The sequence below is a fragment of the Arachis ipaensis genome, chromosome B6 (assembly GCF_059453495.1).
Source record: "Arachis ipaensis isolate K30076 ecotype BB chromosome B6, ASM5945349v1, whole genome shotgun sequence".
Taxonomy (NCBI): domain Eukaryota; kingdom Viridiplantae; phylum Streptophyta; class Magnoliopsida; order Fabales; family Fabaceae; genus Arachis; species Arachis ipaensis.
Window position 1 is genome coordinate 152,394,214 of NC_142441.1, and position 14,211 is coordinate 152,408,424.

General features: G+C 32.4%; 1 protein-coding gene across 1 annotated transcript; it reads right to left on the reverse strand.

Moving 5' to 3' along the window:
• Positions 1–1,802: 1,802 nt before the first annotated feature.
• LOC107605717 (exocyst complex component SEC3A) lies at positions 1,803–11,894 on the reverse strand. The gene is made up of 25 exons (XM_016307684.3): positions 11,588–11,894; positions 10,803–10,873; positions 10,283–10,363; positions 10,097–10,164; positions 9,889–9,991; positions 9,553–9,701; positions 9,259–9,376; positions 8,728–8,832; positions 8,167–8,268; positions 7,950–8,087; positions 7,112–7,240; positions 6,943–7,023; positions 6,772–6,846; positions 6,103–6,276; positions 5,881–6,022; positions 5,695–5,759; positions 5,331–5,501; positions 5,149–5,228; positions 4,209–4,290; positions 3,719–3,816; positions 3,476–3,584; positions 3,309–3,377; positions 2,657–2,722; positions 2,483–2,572; positions 1,803–2,098 (listed from the first exon to the last, which is right to left on the reverse strand). The coding sequence occupies exons 1-25, from the start codon at positions 11,760–11,762 to the stop codon at positions 1,988–1,990; spliced, it is 2,652 nt and encodes an 883-aa protein (XP_016163170.1). The 5' UTR covers positions 11,763–11,894; the 3' UTR covers positions 1,803–1,987.
• Positions 11,895–14,211: the final 2,317 nt, after the last annotated feature.

Genomic DNA, 14,211 nt, shown 5'->3' on the forward strand with positions numbered 1-14,211 from the left:
TTCATCCACTAACAACAGTGCTATTTTACTCCGACCACTCAAAATGTATAAAATAATAATGCTCAAGTTTATTTAAAAAGGTTTCAAAGTATGGAAATGAATATATATCGTTCGTTATTGCTAATTTGATACCATTCTTATTTGGCATGAAACAAATGTGCCCAAATTATCCTTCAATTATTGCCTCCCACTAATAAATCAACAGTTTTATGTTTCCAATACCACTTCCTCCATATCGGGACACAGACACTTTCAATTTTCATATCCTAATTATTAATTTTGAATATATATTATCTATCAACATAAGATAACATAAATTACATAACAAACGAAATAATACTAAAAATTTTAATAATGTAATCCAACGAAGCTAGTAATCTGATTGATTTCTAAGACCAACAACCTCGTATCTGTATCAGATATTATGGATTATAGCAAGATATAAAAATTAACGTTAATTTTTGAAGCATAAATTGGCATAATATTTTCCATATTTTTTCCCAATCCACTCTTGTACACATTAATATATTCCTTTCTGTTATAAGCTAAGTTTAAACTTTAGAGAAGTAATTTTATGGTATAATATCAAAATTTTTAGGATTAAAAAGTCTATAATTTAATCTTTATTAATAAAAGAAACAAAATAACCATAAGAAAAATTTAAAAAAGTACCTGTTGCCTAGTTATTTTATTTTTAATCTTTTGTCAAATCAAAAATATTATTTACATACTAAAATCAATCACTAAAATCAATTATAATGTATTCGTGTATAAATATATATATAATTTAATTTATTTTTAATATATATTTTATAATAGTGGTTAATTTTAATATAGATCTAATATGATTGAAGTCTAATATAAAGGTGTTTAACAGTGATCGTAGTACTTAAATATTTAAAATTAACACTTTTTTAATAAAGTTCTCTTGGGGGTGCATAGTCTAATGGATTGCTTTTACCTACCAAATCTTTGGAAGAATATAATCTTTGAGTAGCATAAATCTAATCATGTACGCAAATGTGTGCTGTCAATCACCACTTTTCACATAATCACATGATTAATCATGTACTAACAACGAAATCAACTACATAATTTAATTTATACGAAAATAACAATAATAAAACGAGTTTAGCTTATAGGAGTATTGGAGTCTGCTAACACAACTTTTGCTTGCATATTTTAAGTTAGTTAACAACATTAAATTTATTCTATTCGTCGCTATATATGTTTGAATTATATTGATAAATATAAATTATCTAACAACGGTGGCGACTTCACGTGGGAACGGGGCAACTAGGAAAAAGTCAAACTAAAATTATTATTGGTAATGTTATATATATATATATATATATATATATATATATATATATATATATATATATATAAACAGATAGACATGAATTTAATCCATCATATCTTGGAGAAACATAAAGATTCGATATTTGGCAGGAGTTGAATTACACAAACTTAGGATAATTTCATATTCATCCATACTCTCACTTAAGATCGTGTTAACAATGTTAAAAAATGATTAAATTAGTACTAATAAGTTGCATTAAGCCATATTATGTCTAGAACTCAACAACTGATATCTACCATGTTCGGATTAATACATAGCTTACTCACCGTCTATGAAAAAACTTATATTATTATATTAAGTGATGATAAGTAATTCTAACTAGCTTCTTGAACTGATGCATTGCACGAAATAAATTTTTCTTAGCATAATAACATATATCATAAAATAAGCTAGTTTAAAGAAGCATTAGATGCTAAGGAATGGTAATTACGTTGGCCACTTAGCAAAGATATTCATTCATACCATTCTCTTGATGATGCATTAAAATGCTTGCTTCAATATAAATTAGAACTACAAAAAATAATCACTTATTGAATAAATAAAATTAAATAAAATGGTTGAAATGACACATTGCAACTCAAAATAAGATGGCAACATAGCAATATATATACATTACACACACCTTTACATGGAGGCTAAAAGTTCTCTCATCTCTGTTACCGAAGGGATATTCTCATTAGGGTAAATCTTAGCCACAAGTTGTGCAAAACTTTCGTACTTGTCAACAAATTCCTTCTGCAATAATTTTGAGGAAGTAGTAAGAAAATTGTTCACTTGCATACATGATGTTCTTAGTACTAAAATCTTTCCAGAGGCTTTCTATGAACTATCATGTATATAAAGGTATTTCCTTTTTCTGTTGTGAAAGTTAACTAATTTTGTTTCTGTGAGAGAATTTGATTACAAGTTATTGTAAAAGAAATATATACACAACATAAAAAGTTAACTCTATCTGATCTTTGCTAATTTGCTATACATTGTGTCATCCAAACTAAAGCAGTTTCAAATTTGGTATTGAAATATTTACTCCATTAATTTGGGCATTGTTGGCCAATTATAATTTGGGCTGTTTCCTACATATAATAGGTCTTTTCTTACTATAAGTATTTGCTCCATTACCTTGCATTTATCCCATAAGGAGGGTAATAGTTCTTCTGAAGTCAAGTTCTTCTGCAATTTCTTGTACATTGCAGCAATGGACTTGTCAACCTAAATAGAACAGGAAAAATGATTCACAGGTTAAGTATATGCGAGCCGAAAGGTGCTTAAATGGAAGATTAAGAATCACCTTACCCCCGATAAACTGGATTTTAACATCTTTCGAAGATCCATCTTTGATAGCCCGAGTTGGAAAGGAATCTGAAATTGTTGCCATTTTTTTTTTAACAAAAGAACATAAGATTTTTATGAATTTTAAAAGGCAAAATCTTCATGATTTCAGTGTAAAGTCTGCTAACTATTAAATCCAGATAACCAAGATGTAAGGACAAATATACACAAATATAATGCTTTGAATAAGTGTCTTTTCAGCAAAAAATAATTTCTCTCAAGATTATTTGTCATTTGTGAATATCTATGAAGAGTACATTTTTTCCAGTTTTATCCTTATAGCTATTACCCCAGTTAAGTATACAGTAATAAAACTAATATAATGGAAAGAGGCAAGGAAAAATATAGTCAACATAAACTAAATTTTTTCGGCATTTGAACCAATTTAATGATTTATCAACTCGAGTTACAACCTTAAAGGGCACATTCATGGATGGAGTGTGTAACTAACATACTTGGGCAAGCTCAATGAAAATTTAAAAAGTGATTAGTGACTATACAGTTACATGAGCAAACTCCATGATGAGCAAAATACATGCAAGAATTCAAGACAGCTGAAGTTGCTTTACGGCATTAGATTATGAAAGATTAACAAAAAAGAACTGTAAACACTAACCTCCTCAGGTGCAACTGTGAACATCAAGTCCTCAATCCTCCGATGAAATTGAAAAAGTCGCTCGAATTGCTAATTCAAAGGGAAAGAAGAAAGGAGAAATAATGAGTTGGATCACCAACTCAAGCATGGTATAGAAAATGGTAGAAAATAGAAAACAAGTTACTCACATAATAGATTATCATGCTAATATGGCGCGTACAAGCTTGTTCATAGGCTTCACTAGCCTGGTGATAAAACTTGGCCAAAGTAGGCACAATGTTGGCAAGGTCATACAAACTGTATAAAATGAACAAACAAAATGTTTGAAATGTGGCATTTGGATTTCTTTAATAAAATCAACATCATCAACAAGTTGAAAATAAAACAAAGTATGAAAGCTGCTTCTTGGCACAGGGAAATGAAAAACTTGCCTATTTTGAAAGGCGGCATAGTTCTCTAAGAGAAAAATATCAGCATACTTTGGATCTGTTTGTGCTATTTTTTCCAAAGTCGCAAACATTATGCTAACCTGTCAAGTAACATTTCCACCATTGTATGCAAACAAAGGTTAGGACATGTGCTACACTGGATTTTCAAGACAAATTAGAAAATTTAGATAACATTAATTTTTTTTTCCCCTCTAGGTATACCACTAATCAATCAAGTGAAACAAGGATATAATGGAAGGGAGATAATAAGTAGAAAAAATAATTATGGGTAATTTATTCAGATAATTTTAACTTCTTGTAACTTCAATACACTTTTAATTATTTTCTTAATCCAAGTGAACATTTAAAACTGGGCAATTAACCTAATCATCTGTGAAGAGCAGGTGCTTGAAAGTAATCCTTAACTAGAACTTCCGCAGAAAATTGAATCGGACATCATAAAACTATACAAAGTTTTTAGCAAATCGCTTACAAATTTTGTGTATGCCTGGTCTACCAAATCCCTAGACTGCCCCTGAATATACTGCTCCATCCGAGTTGCCAGGGTTGCAAATCTATACAACACAATGAAAAACCACTTAATATCAATCATAATTAAAGATTTTGGAGTTAAGATATATAGAAAATACACTACTACGGTAAATAGCTTACGAATGACAGCTAAAACTTCTGACTGCTGCCTAGACAAAACCATTATATCATGTAGTGAGGATAAAGTAGAAACACCTCAACCAATCTCACAATCGAATTATACCAACCTTTTGATGTCCAAATTCTCTCTCTTCTTTTTTTTTTTTTAATCCACAATTTAGAGAAAGTTAAGAGATAAAATAGAAAGAAAAAAAATATGAAAGGAGATAATTTTAAGCAATAATTTTAGTTTATACCTAAAAGTAAAAAAGAAAAGTATACGTAGATAATGAAAATACTAAACAACGTGAACAATAGATATATCGGATGTTCATTTCACTAGGTGTACGGATGGTTATTTTAATATTAAGATTTAGATAGTTAATTTGGAGGTGTAGTGTGTTTTTATTTGATTGGTGGTTGTTCATGTTGTTCAAGATGGTCATTGTTTACCTAGTACTCCCCAAGTAAAAAATGTGGATTGATCAGCACTTCCATTTCGTGCATGTCAATCTACTAGGTTGATGGAGTACAACACTATGGTAAGTATGTTTTACTAGTCACCAACTAATATTGACATTAATGCGTGATTTTCATGCAAGTGGAAACATGCACCCCTCGCTCACACTTGTTTAAATATTATAAGATGCAATATGAAAAAAATATTAAAGATGCTAGCTAGAATTTAGGATCACTAAAAATATTTACAATCTAAATCCTCACATCAAAGTCAACAAAATCCTAATCATACATATAAAGATAAATACAAGAATCCATTTTACCTGGGAATGTAGGATAGGACACCAACTTGGCGAACATTGCGTTCATTCCTTTCAATTTGATGGCAAGCTTCATCAACAAACTGCAAAAATATATTTCCAAAAAAATGATTTTATTTTTCAGAACATCAATATTTTAAATGTATGTGGTAAAATTGGTCGTCTTCATGAATTTTGTCACATACACGGCCAAACTGCATAGATATACGAGCCTCTAGGTCACCAAGCAAAAGGCGTACAAATCCTGCTGCATCGGCTTTCTGACTGGAAAGATATCGTTCCGTTATTCCATGCATTGATATGCAGCGCAAGGGATCAATCTTGTATGCCCAATCTACAACCGCGTAGAAGTCTTCCTGAAATCATAAAAATACTATGTTAGAGACTGAGAGATCAATATACATCATGATTATCACAAGGGCAAACTACTACTTGTGTTTCTTTCGACATGATTATAATGTAATATTAAGTGATTCTAGATCCCTTAGTCTCACAATATCAGAAGCACAATAAACATCCTAATTGATATAGAGTATGTTCGAGACATACTTGAATTCCATCAAGCAAATCCTGAAGTGATTCGTTTAAAGCTGCAAGCTCGGCAGAATTTTTACCTAGAAAACAGAGAAATTGTCAAATTTTGGGGGAAAATGAAAGAAGAAAATCAAACTAAAATTTATGAAATATAACTACAAAGTACAGGAAGGCTATGCTAAGAAAGTCCAGAACGCATACCAGATTTACTATCATTGTCATCAATGTCCATAATTCCCAAATCATCATCGTCATCATATTCAGGTTTATTACCATTAACAACACCTCCTGGAGGAACAAGCGTAGGAACTTCAAAGCACATGAAGTGTGCAAAAAATGAACTCTGCAGTTTAAGAACAATGAAGAACTATAGATTCGAAAGATTATAAACAATATTTTTGAAAATGAAAAAATATCAATTACCTCATCCACCAGAAGTGGGATAAAAATTGTTAGCATCTTTGCGTAAGCATCAGAGACTGTTGAAGTGTCAGTGGCGTTGACATTCTGACCAGAACCTGTAGAACCTTCAAGCCAAACCGTGGGGTTCCTAGATGCTTTAGTACTAGCACGAAGTTCATTTGCAAATTCACGAGCCTGCAAAAGAATGCATGAACTTCAGACTCTATATGCATATCAAAGCATAAAAAAACAGTTTAAATACAAATTCATATTTAAATGGATAAACTTAATCTCTTAAGGGGATCTCATAAAATGGTCCGACTTTGGCATTCCTTTTCTTTTCTTTTTCTTTTCCTTCCTTTCTTTTTTTCTTTTTGTTTCCCTTTCCATCTTTATTATTATATTAAATCTAAGTGGTCACGTTAATTAGATTTTATTTTTTCCACAAATAACCATCTATTGATAAACTCTAAACAACAATGACTATTTTTTTTTTTCAACATACTCTAGTATTGATGTTTTACTTAACCCATGTGCATATTAATAACAGGACAATTACTGTTTACGGAATGTAGTAGCTTCTATAATACATAGTGCTAACTTGTAAAACAACGATAAAAGAGCAAGCCATATCAAGAATGTTAATGCCAGGCAATTAAGAAACATAAAGCAATGTGGTTTATAACAGACCTCTCGGCGAAGTAGCAAGTTTAGAGAACTGCAATAAGCTTTTCTCAATGGACCCAAGCAATTCTTGTCAAGACTCTGCAAGTTCATAAAAAGATATTTCAGGGAGAAAGCATTAAAAAAGACTCAGCAAATACGCATAGACAAAATATCACAAGTCGTCCACAATTTAACCTTTAAGTGTTGCAAGAGACGTGCATATGTCCTGCATTTGTACCGCAAATCCGCATGATCAGGCCTCTTCAACTGTCCTCGCTGTTTTGAGAAAGCAGACAGAGATTTTAAAAACAAAAGTTGCCGAAGAATCCGAAAGTTTAGTTCTATAAGGAATTTACAAGAATACCTGAGAGAAGTAGCTTTTATCACTTATCATGAAATCCACCAAACTAGCAAAGTAATTCCTCAAGAATTCTGATGCTCTCCTAACAAAAGTAGTTTTTAATTTTTCAAGTTCTGCACGCTTCTCTTTAACCTGTATTAGGTAGCATGAACCACCACAAAGTAGATGATTTTTAGGTCTGCTACAAAACAAGAGTACTCGCTCTTTGCTTTGGGATACCAAATTCCTAGTGCTCTCATAGAGATTCTATCCAATCAAAATGGTAGTCAGCAATGAACAAAAATCACACATTTGTTACCTTCATAAGTTTGTCGCCTTAAATATGTTTTTTATCCCTATAAATATGAGTTACTTTGGTTTTGGTCTCTTTTTTTAATATTAGATTTTCGGCCCTTATCACTTGGATTTTGTATTGATAAGTTTGTCGCCTTAAATATGTTTTTGATCCCTATAAATACGAGTTACTTTGGTTTTGGTCTCTTTTTTAAAATTAGATTTTCGGCCCTTATCACTTGGATTTTGTGTTGAATGATAATGTTAAGTCAAAGAAGATTTAGAAAATATTTATAATAAAACAAACAAAGTTTCATATTTTTAAGGTTTAACATACTCTTAAAATATTTATAAGAACCAAAATCTAGATGGACCGGGGTTTAAAAAACAAAAATCAAAATGACCTATATTTACAGGTACTAAAACTATACCTAAGCCTAAGTTTGCACATAATACCTTGCTGAAAAATAACAAACAAGCATTCATATCCCACAATAATTCTGTTTCCCAAAAGGTTAAACAATGACAGACTTATTTTGACAAAAGAAAAGTAAGAGAGAGGACTTACAGCTCTCATATTTGCATATGCAGGGTCTAGATTAGGCGCTTCAAGACCACGCAAGGCACCAGTCAACCATTCACATGCTTCTACATTCTGAAGCATTCTAGCTTCATCAAATGAACCTCCTGTCAAACTTGATGCATACTGCATCCAACAAATAAACACATGATAACGAAGTTCATCAGACTTGACGTATAATATAGTTCAACTATTTAAGACATACCTCTGGAGGGACATTCAATCCTTCAAGAAGCTTATCGAGCTCCTCAATGAGAGACTTGTTGTTTACCGATTGCATTACCAATTTGTTATTGCGGGATTCTATCTGGACATCAGATAAGTTATTAAGAGAAAGTAAAGATATCAGTACCTTTTAAGAACTTCTGAAATGGAATTTATTGCCACTACATAACCTAATGAATACCCTTGAAACTGATTTTTAAGATAGACATAAATATGAGCTACTCATACAACACTAAAGATAAAATAACTAAAATCATTAGCATGTTTGCTTTATTGTAAGCAGGAAAAAAAAATTATTTATATTTTTTAATTTTGTAGAAGCTGAAGAGAGTAACCTTCCAGAAGAGTTAAATTTCAGCTTTTCCAATTATACAGAAGATTATTGTTGTAGAATCACTTTTACCGTAAGCCGCCTTGCATTAACAAAGGGACAAAGAAAACTAAACAAATGAACCATGACTTCAGCAAGCACTACTTTACAATCACAAAATAACTTGAGGTTAGGAAAACTATTTGAAACTTGAAGGGTACAAGCCCTTACTGATTCAATGTCTTCTCTCATGTGCCGGAGTTTCACGTTAAATATGTTTAACCATTCATCCATGTCATCCACACAATTTGTTGCTGACTCAAGTCCTTGCATCACCTGCAAGGCAAAAATTAGTATGAAGTAGAACCCCTTCACATAAACATAACATAATTATTGGAAATGATGAATCAGAAACATGGAGATTTGTGACAATGAATTGCATTTTCTGACCAGTGTTATCACTGATCAATTATCAATGATCATATCACAGCAGCTCTAACAGATTAAGCGACAATAATTAGATCTTGTTACAACTTATAATGTCAGCACAATTTGAATTTTTTAATCAGGCATAATCAGAGAAGCTGGCTAAACTTTGTTCAGAAGTCAAGAATCCAAAGTGTTATTAATAACAAAAAAGTACACTTTGAAGCCTGTCAAACTGCTAGTTGAAGTGATGGTTTAGACAACCTAGGTTTGGCCAATTGAACTCATAGATCAGAGAAGTGAGCTACTATAAAACATGGAAAATGACATTATTACCCCATCCATCAAAGGTTCACTTTCTAAAATGGCATGCACGTTTGCTGCTTCTAGAGCTTGAAGCTCTCTCTTCAACCTTTCAGAAAATGCCTCAGCTTCACCAACACCTATGACATAACTGCATTGCCATTGTGGAAGATGTAATTTAATTAATAAAACTGAATTACATGGATCCACCGACATACAATTTTTTTGTCACAATACACGAAAACAGAGGCCAACACTTTTTCGATAATCTTACACATCATATTTAACTTCAATTGAACATTTAAGACAAAGAAGAATAGCACCTACGTTCCCAAAAGAGCCTCCATGTCCTCTTCCTCTGCCTGGGAGACAAGTTCCTTTTCGACATTGACTTTCAATTCCGTCTCGGAAACAGCAGAAGCAACAGGAACACCATCTCGAACTTTACCCTGAGCAGGAGCCGTGGGTGTATTTTCCTATTTCACATTTTGCAAAATTGAAAAAATAGATAAACAGATTGTCTACAATAATTAACTGCAATCAATCACTACACGAATTGTAAAACAGAATATACAGTAACCAAGCCAATGAAGCAAAAAAGTACTCATGGAATAGAGTCAAGCAAGCACTTCGATTTGGATAGTAGATCATCATCAGATGTACCTTAGCCCAAAGAGCCATCTCAACAACATCTATACCAACAACCTTAGGGAGGCGACCCAAAACATCTTTGCATGTGTTCAAGATGCGAAGGAGGAGGCGATTCCTACAAGAAAAGTAGAGAACCAATGAGAAAACGTCCATTTCCTAAAACATATCCCAAGCACTAAATAATCCATGTTTAAGTCCTCATTTCTCTCAAAGGTAGTACCTGTCATCAATATTGCGCATTGTCCACTGAGGAGGAGCCACGCTCTGGCTTCTGAGGTTATCAAATCCCTACAAAAACATACATTCGTTACGGTGGCTCTGATGTTGCTTTTATGCTTATAACTAAGAACAATGTTTCTAATTAGAACATAAAGATCTGGTCCATTTTGGAAATTTTAAATTTTACCAGCGTAAATGTACATCCACTGGGGTCATTTGTCAAAACTTCCACTTTTGAGAGGTACTTCAGCTTGTATAGTTTTGCAGGCTGCAAGTACATAAACTTTTATTGACAATAGTAAAATATAATAAAACCTCCATAACAGGCTTGTAGCATTACGGGGAACATATTCTTCACATAAATGAGTCAGACAGAAGTTTTGCGAAAGTGAACTTTGCAGTTCTTACTCTTACAGATAAGATAATTGTGCCTTGTGCCCCAACAACTTATTTTAGGTTTAACGGTTTTTACACTTGTTTACATTGTTGAATAATCACTCCTCCATAGTGTTGGAAATGATTTCAAGTTTCACCAAAGTGATAAAATTACAACATTTTTGTTCCCTAAAGTTTCATCATGAAGTAGTGATCATGATCTCATAACCTACAATAAATAACCTACACGGCTACACCTAACCTAATACGGGAATATAGGTAGCTAAACATGAGAATATATGTATTTGTAACAGCTTCAGAAGAACAAATACCTCAAGAACTCCTCCCGTAGAATACTTCAAAACATGAAGAAATGCTGTTGTCCTCTGACCTTTTGATTGCACTGCAGGAAATAGCATGCTGTCACAAACAACACATAGAAATCTAACAAATCCTAACGGGAGCAACACAACTAAATGTACATACACAATCACTTGTTCTATCCTATCATTTCATCAAAACCATTTATGCAAACTTCAAACTAAGCTAACGCAACATAAAATCCTCAATCCTCTTAATTCTTACAGAACTAAATCCAAGCCACAAAATGTGGTCATAAATAGTCAATGTTCAATCAACTCTAAGTTTTATTCAACTAGTTCAACGCTTAGTCCACTCAAGTAACATGTCAGAATTTGAGGATTCGAGTCTTTTTAACGGTCAAAGAAGCTCAAGCCAGAATAGCCAAACTCCAACACATTCTGAATGTAATCAAATTCGAGATTTCACCTAAGCTCGTGGAGCCTAACGACACATGAATAGTAAGGCACAACTCGCAAACTCGCAGGAGTTTACTCCTAAATTTTGAACTCGATTTCGGACCTGAACTCCTATTTTGAAAGCTTAAAACAACAGCGAAGTCTTAGACAAGTAAGATAATTATTCCCAACCCCCCCCCCCTCTAAAGTCAGAGCAGCAAGCATGATTGCTGCAAGTTGAAGAAAGCATACATGAATAATTTTGAAGGGAAAAGAAAAAGAGCAAAGTATTTTGAATCAAGGTTTGTATAGTTAAATCTAAGAGTAAAAGGAAAGCAGTGAAGTGAAGAAGTAATTACTGGAGAGAGCAAGAACCCTTGGCTTCGCCATCTGACGGCCAAGCTTGGAAGATTTTCCCAAGATCCCGTGGGATTTTGCTACTCTGATCGCCATCACGATCTTCTGGTGAGGATCCTCAATCGCCGTCGTGCATGCCCGCCGGAGCTCGCCATCGTCGGCACTCGGTTTGGCCATTTTCCGATCTCGAAGCTACTACGGCGAGGAGATAGTAAAGTGCTAGAGAGAGAAAGAGAACTAAGCGCGTGTTGTTTCGTTCAATGTTCAGACACAGTGAAAAGAGAAGGAAAAAAAAAAGAAAATTTTAGAAAAGTAAAAACGGTTGGTCGTTTTGGATTTTTTAATGTTTCGAAGACTTCTTCTCTTCTTATTAAAAGGAAAAAAAATAGTTATTTACATGTAATTAAATTGACACAAATTAATGAAATTATAGATAAAAATAAGTTGAAATGAAAAAATCTAGGGCTCAGCAAATTTGTTAAATTCTGGCCACCATGTAACCAACAAAAAAAAAAGTGAGTCATTAGATAAAATTTTACACCAATCTCACACCATTAAAATTATAATTAATAGCTATTTGATGACTACAAATCACAAAAATTGCTGACTCTTAATATTCCTCTAAAAATGTTAAATAATCTAACCATTTTTACGCATGATGTCTTAAACGGTGATCACCTAATATTTTTAACTGCTGTTTACTAGTTTAAACTTGTTGAATTCTTATTCGGTTATTCCTTATTCCTTACCACGGTTACGTTCCAAAAACAAATCAGTAATCACTACTCTAATCACTACTCAAAAAGAAGCAGACCTATCTTCCCAAACTATATATATATATATATACAACACAAATTTAGTGTGAATGAATTTATTAGCATGTTAATTGTGATTTATACATAAAGTCAAACTTGACTCACAAAAAGGCAAACCATAAATCCAAAGCATACTCTTTGTGATGCATACTCAAAAAGAACCCTACAAGATCAATAAGGGAAAGAACTTAAAAAGAAGCAGAATCTTCCCAAACTCTCTCTCTCTCTCTCGGCACTCCCCTATCTTGTTGATTCCTGTTGTTGCCCTACTTGGTAACATCAACTTGACTGAGGACAAGCTCATAATGAGGACTCGCATCTTCTTGTATATCTTTGTCAGCAGTCTGATTCCCATTTTCTCTAATATTCTGGAGCTCTTGCTTCAATTCTTGGACTTCTCGTTGGAGATCTGGCAGTTTGTTTTGCAAGTTGTTGTATGAATGAAGAGGACCTGTCACTGTATGCTTATTCCATTTCAAGGCATAACTCTAAGATAACCGTAGCAACCATATATTAGCCACGAAAGAATGTTTGTGGCTAATCGGAGGGTTGCATTTTCAATTTGCCACGATTTTAGTGTTATTAGCCACATTTTTTAACATCGTGGAGACCTTCAAAGAACCACAATTTGTATATCATTGTCCACGTGGAGGCCGGTTTTTTCAGTCACAATTTTTTGTGTGGCTAATGTTGGGTTATTTAATCACACTATTTTTGTAGTTAACTCACTCTATTTTTCACATACAATCTGTGGCTAATTTATACTAATGAACAATTTTATTAAATTAAAATTATATTTATATATATAATATTAATAACAAAAATCAAACTTTTTAAATATATAATATCTAACATTTTTTCATAAAAAATACTAATAATAATAATAATAATAATAATAATAATAATAATAATAATAATAATAATAATAATAATAATACAAGTCTAAACTTATATATAATAAAAAATAAAAAAAAATTAACATAAATAAAATAAATTCTAATCCTTTCTAGAATAAATATATTTAAAATTTCAATTATTATTTATTAAATACACAAATTAAATGTCTGGCATATCACTGGATAAACTAAGCATTTTATCATAGTATTTTGATAAAAAAAATTTATACAGAGCTGTTACCTGAATCTTGCATTGGTTTCTTTATATCCATAGCTTTTCCTCTAAAGTTTCTCACACGTCCTACATTTTCAGCACTAAAGACTTTTCCAATTTACAGCGTTGCTCTATGGGCTAATACACCCAGGAACCGAACCAATAAATTTGCGTCATTATCTCGACTTTGTCCATGCCCATCAAGTTTCATAATGTCTTTTTCATCATTTTTAAATGCCAAACTTGAATTGTTGTCCTTTTGCCGGTTGTGATTTCTCCCATAGAAGTGTCTACAACTGAATACAAAATTAAATAAAAGAAATAAAATAAATACTAAAACTTAAAAAATCACGTAAAAAAATTGAAATTTCATATACTTTGACATTCACGATTAAATGGTCGTTATAATCTTTTCTGATAGATACAGTTGCTTAAAACTTATTTCGTCCAAATCTTCTGCAAATTCTTCATTGTTGTTGACATTTTGTGATTATCGTAGTTCTGCTAAAAGGGCCTCTCCTAAATTATTACGTTTTTGCTCCACAAAAAAATCTGTTAAAAAAACCAACAAATAACATCAAAATTAAGAAAGAGAAAATTCGTATTTTGAGTTTGGAGGATACCCTATCATATGATAGGGTTCATATAGTGTGATTAAAAAAAGTGGTGCTGCATAAAAGTAGGAGTTAAAAAACAACGTG

What these genes read in the sequence shown, in the direction of transcription:
- LOC107605717 (XM_016307684.3), bottom strand. Translation starts at nt 11,762, where the DNA reads ATGGCCAAACCGAGTGCCGACGATGGCGAGCTCCGGCGGGCATGCACG. An exon ending in ATGGAGGCTCTTTTGGGAAC is followed by an intron (nt 9,377 to 9,552) that starts GTAGGTGCTATT and finishes ATGGCAATGCAG; the next exon opens with TTATGTCATAGGTGTTGGTG. An exon ending in GTCTCTTGCAACACTTAAAG is followed by an intron (nt 6,847 to 6,942) that starts GTTAAATTGTGG and finishes ATGAACTTGCAG; the next exon opens with AGTCTTGACAAGAATTGCTT.